Here is an 8,640-nt window from a genome sequence, read left to right on the forward strand (position 1 = left end):
GCTCTACAAATACAAGACCCTGAGGAGACTCCTTCCATCAAAGTAATCTGCAGAGTGGATGGACAGTCAGAGATGTGATTTTCTGTAATGTCTTAATCAACCATCACCACCACCAATAAAAGAAACTGAATAATTGCAAATCATAGTTTATTTGGTTTTCTTTATTTCCTACAAATACAAAGGCAGTTGTTAGATTTTATGATTATTCCAATAATTCATACAATTCACCTTTAACTATACACTCACCCCAGCTTTTGCTTCCGAATTTCAAGTTCTAGATCTGTCTTTTTCTCTCCATTGCCGTAGGTGTGAGGGTGTGAGTGTGTGGTGAATGGTTGTCTGTCTATGTGTTGCCCTGCGATGGACTGGCGACCCGTCCAGGGTGTACCCTGCCTCTCGCCCATAGTCAGCTGGGTTAGGCTCCAGCACCCCCGTGAGCCCGCATTAGGGAATAAGCAGTTTGGAAAATGGATGGATGGATGGTCTTTTCAATCTGGTGGTCCAAGTATAACATTTCCTTGAGATTTAGTTTATACAACTCCTTAACCGGTAACTGAAAATACAGAGCATTTAGAGTTACATGACATAGTTCCTCATTACTTTTACAGAATTGAACTCTGGCATTTACTGAACATCACTGAACTGTGTGCATCTGTGCAGCAGAATGTGACGGACCCTCCTCCTGCTGTTCTTCCACACTCTGGGGCAGAGGGGAGATAATAAAGTCAGTATACTTGGAGATCAAGTTACATCATTTAGGCTACGCAACACAAACATCAGAAATCATGTGATGTGTATAAACTCTATTATTATTACACTTTATAATACTACTTATCATAATTTAAGCTTTATTTAAGATACTTACAACAGCCTGGGCTTCTGTTGTGACAGGAAGATTCACATATTACCATCAGAATCTGTTTGACCAACAAAGAACCCAACCCATACTCTAAGAAATGGCCTCTTACATTTTACAGATGCACTTGTATCCTGGGGAGTGACTGGTTCTGATGAACTCCCTCCAGGAATCCCTTCAGCCAGTGTTCAGGCTGAGGGCCTTCGCCTCAGTGCGTGGAGGTGCAGCTCCTACACCAGTTGTTCTAGCCTCTGCCTTCTTCCCTTTGGCTGAGTAGAAGTCAAATTATTTAACTGTGTGAAAACATTACAGCCATGTTGAAAATGCTGCTGCACTGTTATACGCTGCATGTTATTTAGCTATTTAATATGTTAAATGTTGTAAAGTCAGGTGGTCTACACCCATGATAAGATGGTGCCTTAGCTGTTTAAATTATGTTTTCTCACCCAGACCCTAGAAGCCAGTTGTGTTTTGTATTGTTTACCGTCCTCCTGCTCTATATTTGGAGTTCTTAACTGAATTCTCTGAATTCTTATCTGACTTAGGTCTTAGCACAGATAAAGTCATTGTAGTGAGAGACTTTAACATTCATGTAGATGTTGACAGTAACTGTCTCAGCACTGCTTTTAACTCCTTAATAGACACTATTGCTTTTACACAGCAGGTAAATGAACCCACTCATTGTTTTAACCATACCCTCGATCTTGGGGTTGAAATTGATAATTTAATAGTTCTTCCCCAAAACCCTCTGTTATCTGACCATTTCTTATTAACTTTTGAATTTAGTATAATTGACCTCACAATAGCTGGAAAGAAATGTTACTATAGCAGATGTTTATCTGACAACGCTGTTGCCAGATTCAAGCAGATGATTCCATCATCTTTTGCCTCAATGTCTTGTAGATACACAGAGAACAGTCACCTTAATCCTTATGAACAGGTTGACTGTCTTGTAGATGATGCTGCAGCTTCTCTACGTACAATGTTAGACACAGTGGCTCCTCTGAAGAAGAAGACAGTGAATCAGAGGAGGTTAGCTCCGTGGTATAACTCAGAGATCCACAGCCTAAAGCACAGGACCAGACAACTAGAAAGGCAGTGGCGTTCCAACAAAATAAATGTAAACTGAATTGCATGGATGGACAGTCTAATGAAATATAAAAAAGCACTTTGTGCTGCTAGAAAAACATATTATTCCTCCCTAATTGAGAAAAACAAAAACAACCCCAGGTTCCTTTTCAGCACTGTAACCAGGCTGACAAAGAGTCATAGCTGTGTTGAGTCTACTATCCCCTTAAATCTCAGCAGCAATGACTTCATGAACTACTTTACTAATAAAATTATCATCATTAGAAAAAACATTCAGCAGCGACTTCTTCCAAATGACAGAAAGCACTGTCTAGATCCATCAACTTTAAATTTATTAAATCCTCTGTGTTACCTCGACAGCTTCTTCCCCATAACTCATATGGACTTAACCGCAATAATTAACTCTTCCAAGTCGTCCACTTGTCTTTTAGATTCAATCCCAACCAGATTACTCAAAGAAGTTCTACCTTTAATCAGCTCGTCCATATTAAATCAAATCAACCAATCTTTACAACTAGGCTATGTACCACAGGCTTTTAAGGTGGCTGTGGTCAAACCTCTATTGAAAAAAACAACTCTGGACCCTGGAGAGCAAGCCAACTAAAGGCCCATTTCAAATTTACCTTTTATTTCCAAGATTCTTGAAAAAATCGTGGCTAAACAATTATCTGACCACCTGAGTGGGAATAACCTGTACGAAGATTTTCAGTCAGGATTTAGAAAACATAATAGCACAGAAACAGCTGTGGTTAGAGTCACTAATGATCTTCTATTAGCTTCGGACAGTGGTCTAGTTTCTGCCCTTGTCCTGTTAGATCCTAGTGCTGCATTTGATACAATTGATCATAACATTCTATTACAGACACTAGAACATAGAATTGGGATTAATGGAACAGCATTGGGATAGTTTAAATCCTATTTGTTGAACAGATTCCAGTTTGTTCATGTTAATGATGAATCCTCCACATGCACAAGGATTAGCTATGGAGTACCACAGGGTTCTGTGCTTGGTCCAATTCTGTTTAGCCTATACATGTCTCCTCTAGGTGAGATTATTAGGAAGCATTCTATTAAGCTATATATCAGCTACATATGTCCTTGGAACCTAATGAAACAGATCAACTAGTCAAAATTCAGGGTTGTTTAAAACACATCAAATCCAAGATGTCCCAAAACTTCCTTCAACTAAATTCAGATAAAACTGAAATTCTTATTGTTGGGCCTAAAAATCTGAGAGAGACAATATTGAGTCAGATAGCCACCCTGGATGGCATAACATTAGCTTCAGATTCTACTGGGAGGAACATTGGTGTCATCTTTGACCAGGATCTCTCTTTAAACAAATCTCCAGAACCGCCTACTTTCATCTTAGAAATATAGCTGAAATCAGAAGCATCCTCTCTCAGAGCGATGCAGAGAAACTGATCCATGCATTTGTTACCTCTAGGCTGGACTACTGTAACTCCTTACTCATAGGATGTCCTAACAGCTCTTAAAATGCTGCAGCCAGAGTTCTGACAGGACTTAGAAAGAGAGATCACATTTCTCCTACATTAGCTTCTCTGCACTGGCTGCCTACAAAATGTAGGATAGAATTTAAAATTCTCCTACCCACCTGCGAAGTACTTAATGATAAAGCTCCTTCTTATCTTAAAGACCTCATAGTTCCTTATGCTCCCAGCAGAACGCTTCGTTCTCAGAGCGCTGGGCTACTTGTGGTTCCTAGAGTCTTTAAATGTAGAACAAGAGGCAGAGCTTATAAAGCTTATAAGAGCTTAAAGCTTATAGTTAGAGATGGTTCAGGTCACTGGCAATGATTGTTAGTCACAGGAACCATCTCTTAGTTAAGCTGCAATAGACATAAACTGCTGGGGGACTTCATTTATACACTGAGCTCCTCTGTTTCCTTCTACCTCTTCTGTCCAATAACCTCCCATCATTGTCCCATGTTTAACTAACCTTGTCTCTTTCTCTCCAGTAGTTGTGCTTCTCTCCCGCTCTCTCTCTCTCTCTCTCTCTCTTTCTCTCTCTCCCCCTCTCTGTCCTCACCTACAGGTATCATAGGACTCAAAGTTTGGTGTCTGTGATGGGCAGCTGCCGATCCAACCATCCTGCCTGTATCCAGTCTCTGGTCCAACCGTCCTGCCTGTGTTCTGTTGTTGCTTGTTGTTGTTGTGCTCCTTCTTATCCTAAAGACCTCATAGTTCCTTATGCTCCCAGCAGAACGCTTCGTTCTCAGAGCGCTGGGCTACTTGTGGTTCCTAGAGTCTTTAACTGTAGTTAAGCTGCAATAGACATAGACTGCTGGGGGACTTAATTTATACACTAAGCTCCTCTGTTTCCTTCTACCTCTTCTGTCCAATAACCTTCCATTATTGTTCTATGTTTAACTAACCTAGTTTCTTCCTCTCCAGTAGTTGTGCTTCTCCTCCGCTCTCTCTCTCTCTCATTGGACTCAAAGTTTGGTGTGTGATGGGCAGCTGCGGATCCAACCATCCTGCCTGTATCCCGTCCCTGGTCCAACCATCCTGCCTGTGCTCTGTTGTTGCTTGTTGTTGTTGTTGTGCTTTTCTCTCTCTCTCTATCCCCTCACCCCAACTGGTCGAGGCAGATGGCAACCCACATCTAGCCTGGTTCTGCTGGAGGTTTCTTCGTCAATATAGAGGGGGTTTTTCCTCTTCATCGTTGCTGTCAAATTAAATGCTTGTTGTATGTGGGATATGTTGGGTTTAGTTGTGTAAGGTCTTAAACCTTACTTTGTAAAGTGCCTTGAGATAACTTGTTATTCACTTGTTGTGATTTGGCGCTATATAAATAAAATTGAATTGAATTGAATGTTTTTATATTTCATTTTTAGCCACGTTCTTTTTATACCTGCAGGATTGCGCCTACATAAAAATTGAAATTAAACTCTTACATGAGTTTTGGGTAACTTTTAAAAACCTAATTAGATTAATGTAATAATTGCTCTCCATAAAATGTATTGGATTATTATCATTACTTTACAAATCCCACATAAACCACAACAGGAATTTTAAAAATGGATAGACATAACACTGCACTTTTAATTGATACAAACGTCGGTATTTTATGCAATTACTGAAGTAACTCCTTAGATGAGTGAAAAAATTACTTTAAAAGTCTTTACTTTACGAAAATGAAATATAACAATACTAAAATTACTTAGTAATTAGTTACACCGAACACCGTATGATTAAAATGTAAACTTACGCATTGACTCGAGCAGCTAAGTTAATTCTCTCCCTTTTGCCACTGTTGCATTTTCTACCGAATATAGGCTCATAGTCGTTATATGCTTGACGTATCATATCCAATTCCGGAACTCTTTTGTTGTCCTGTTACCATGGTGACTCGTAGTATCTTCAGGGCTTTTTATAGTCGCGGTGCACGTGCTTAACTCTGAGTCAGTCAACTCAGAGTTGCTTAAACCAACCCTTCTCAGCTGTCCTGAAACCGAAACTCCAGGCTTGCAAACTCAGTATAAGTCAACTCAGAGTTCAGTTTAAACTCAGAGTTTGTTAAACCTCCTTCTTGAAACGGGCCCCTGTTGAACATGAGCACTGAGTCAACTCAGATAGGTTTGCTTCAGTCTTTTTCATCTCTACACAGAATTCATCTGTGCAATCTGTTTCATTTTAAGCCTTTGCTCTGAGTGCATTCTCATTGCATGGAAGAAGTTATGCAAATAGATGATCAAAATACAGCCAAATATATTAATAGATTTGAATTTAGCAATGTATTTAAAACGTTTAAAAAAATGTAGAAAAAAAACAAAAGTTTAATTTATTGTTAAAAAACTGATGACAAATAAAACAAATTCATGTAATTTGGTTTAATGAAAGTCTGAACATGTATGTGCACAGTGATGACATCAACAAAGAAGCAAAATAAAAAGGGGAATTAAAGTTATCTATAATTTAATACCATTAAACATCTGACAAGTTTGACAAACACCTGTAATCTGGTTGAGAAAGTCCTCCCCTGCTTGGCAGTCACTGCTTTAGACAGGAGTTTTGCTTCAGAACTTCTCTGGTCTGTCTACGTCATCTGCATTAAAGCTGAAAGGCTTATCATAGCCCATTAAGTGGTTGTAATCGTTTGGGATGGTGAACAGGTCTGGGTTTACCAGCAGCCCCACATTGTTGGCATAGAAGGTTGTAAACATTTTGCTAACGTCTGGAATTCTGACCTGACTCTGGTGAAACACAGTCTTTTTTTTAGTGAGAAAGACACTGTAGGTGATGGCAGTATAGCTGTCCGTGTCTGGGTTGTGGTACAGGCGGACCACATAGCCCCTGGTTACTAAGTGGAGGAGGACAGGCATGATAAAGGTGAAGAAGCCAAGTATTGCACAGCAGGTGGCCTGCATAGCGAAGCTTTGGACTCCTAGCCCGGTCTTCAGGAGGATTTGGGGCATGAGAAGGAGGCTGGCCCCACTGGTGCTATAAGAGAAGAACTTTACACCTGAGAGAAGAAACAGAGTACAGGTTAGAATTAAGGGCTAATGTGCAAAACACATTTTCATTCAATTCCATATGTCTAAACATATATTCATATATTAATCTTGTTAAGCCACAGCACATACTCCAACGCATACTAAGGTTTTATAGAGCACTGTTACACTGAATGCATTTCAGTTTTGAACCAATGGAGTTGACAATTTGTGGCAGTTCTTAAGGCATCCCAAAGAGATCAAATTCACATAACTGGGTTATAGAAGCTGGTGATCCAAAGCGAAAAGCTTAAAACTAAATGATCTGCCTTGTCACAATAATTATTCCAAATCAACTATGTGCATTGATTAATAACTGCAGAAATCATGTAAATGCTTGTTCACATCTACTATGCTCACTTTTCTACATCATCATACATTTTCCTACATCTTGAGTACGCTGAAAACAGTCTAGTGAAAGTGACTCACCTCGAACAGCTGTGCCCAGGCTGCCCGTGTAAATGAGGTTGCCCTCCTCAGGAGGGGTCACCGTGGACATAGAGCAAGTGGCCGGACATAGGGACTGCACAAAGTTAAAACAATATTATTAAAAACAATAAATAAGTCATCACAAACCATCTGTCATTAAGCCCCCCATACTAACTGCTAATACGCTACCATATTAGCAGTTAATGCTAACTAAGCTAGCTAAATTGCACCAGTAGTGGTTTTAAATGTCTATTATCTAATTCCAAGTATTATCTTATAGACTACCCCAACCCGCCAATGAAAGTCGTTGTTGCTAATTTACGGTGGTGAGTGTAAATACCTTGTTGTTAAAAAGAAACGACCTTGTCACAGGTTGTAACTGGATTAACTGTTTCCCACTTATTCTTCTAAAGCAAATCGCAGAAACACCATGTCTTGCAGTAGTGTGAACGTGAACAGCACATGGTCCTAATCTACGCAGAATATGTGCAGAAAACATAATGTCGTATTTACAAGCGTAACAAGCTACTTTCCACATGCGCGCAAACTGGAAAGAATTATGCTTCCGCTTCTTTCTTCTCCTTGTTTTTTATTGGCGATTGGCAACCAACGTAAAGTTGCATTACCGCCACCTGCTGTGCTGGAGTGTGGACCAAAATGGATGAATCCGACGATATCCTGCCCACTCCGGGATGAAAATGATTTTAGTAATAATAGAGCTGAGCTGGAATCTGAGCACAGCACTTTGTCGGGTTTCACCTTTTCTATCCACTGTAACGCTGCTGTATTATCTAAGAATTCCACTGTATACACTTCTTCTTCTTCTTCTTCTTCTTTATCTTCTTCTTCTTCGTCTTCTTCGTCTTCTCTGTGTTTTGTAGGTAGAAACCAGCTTATAGGAGCATTCTCGCCATGTAGCGGACTGCGGTGTGCAGCAGTAGTTTACCAATCGTCTCTTGTTCTGTTGCATGCATCGTATATTATTCTGTCAGTCGGTTCTGTGTATGTTACTTGGTTTGTGTACTAATTTATCTTTGTTGTTTGTTTATCCTATTTTAATGTTTACTCACTTACTTACTTTATTTTACTCACTGATTATTAATGATGGGTAGAAGAGGCGTCATGAAGAGTTTCGAGACATTGCAAAACTGTATTGATACTGTGCCGATACTGTGTCACTGAATACTAAGACCTGCTGGACCCTAAAAATCCCTACTGGCAACATAGCTGACGGACTCATCTGACACTGGTTTGATGACATAATATATACAATAATATAATTTAAGCCATTGTATTTTATATAGCATTATTTCATATCTTCATTTTATCTAGAACCAACAAATTGGCATCTTACTACACAATTTCCAAACTGCTGGGGTCAACACACTGTGAGATGGTTTTGTTTAAATAGGAAAGTCCTGTTGAACAAATGCGTAAAATGCATAAAATAATATTATTAAAAAAAACTAATAGTCACTTTGAAATTAATCTGAATTCAGATACACCAGGTGAAAACTTTTTAATATTAATTAATTATATTATTAATACACTTTCACTTTATTATAAAATCAAATAAAAAAAGACACCTAATTTTCCGATATAAGATGAATTATAGATGAATTTGACAATGAACGGCAAACGCTCAGGGATTCCTTTTGGCAGATGCATCCCAACACATGCGCTGCCTTATAAACACTGTCTGGCGCGCCGGACAGTGACTGATACAGGAACTGTATCGGTCACGTGATTTTCC

General features: G+C 39.3%; 1 protein-coding gene and 1 long non-coding RNA gene across 2 annotated transcripts; both read right to left on the reverse strand.

The window, feature by feature from the left end:
- Window positions 1-333: 333 nt before the first annotated feature.
- LOC129603314 (uncharacterized) lies at window positions 334-2,481 on the reverse strand. Its single transcript, XR_008693086.1, has 4 exons — window positions 1,779-2,481; window positions 969-1,125; window positions 866-917; window positions 334-700 (listed from the first exon to the last, which is right to left on the reverse strand). It is a non-coding gene; the product is annotated as an uncharacterized LOC129603314 (long non-coding RNA).
- Window positions 2,482-5,783: 3,302 nt separating this feature from the next.
- Window positions 5,784-7,482, reverse strand: tmem70 (transmembrane protein 70). Its single transcript, XM_029133003.3, has 3 exons — window positions 7,228-7,482; window positions 6,888-6,981; window positions 5,784-6,430 (listed from the first exon to the last, which is right to left on the reverse strand). Exons 1-3 carry the CDS (start codon window positions 7,423-7,425, stop codon window positions 5,985-5,987), a joined length of 738 nt encoding a protein of 245 aa, XP_028988836.1. The 5' UTR covers window positions 7,426-7,482; the 3' UTR covers window positions 5,784-5,984.
- Window positions 7,483-8,640: the final 1,158 nt, after the last annotated feature.

This window comes from Betta splendens, chromosome 17 (assembly GCF_900634795.4).
Source record: "Betta splendens chromosome 17, fBetSpl5.4, whole genome shotgun sequence".
Classification (NCBI taxonomy): domain Eukaryota; kingdom Metazoa; phylum Chordata; class Actinopteri; order Anabantiformes; family Osphronemidae; genus Betta; species Betta splendens.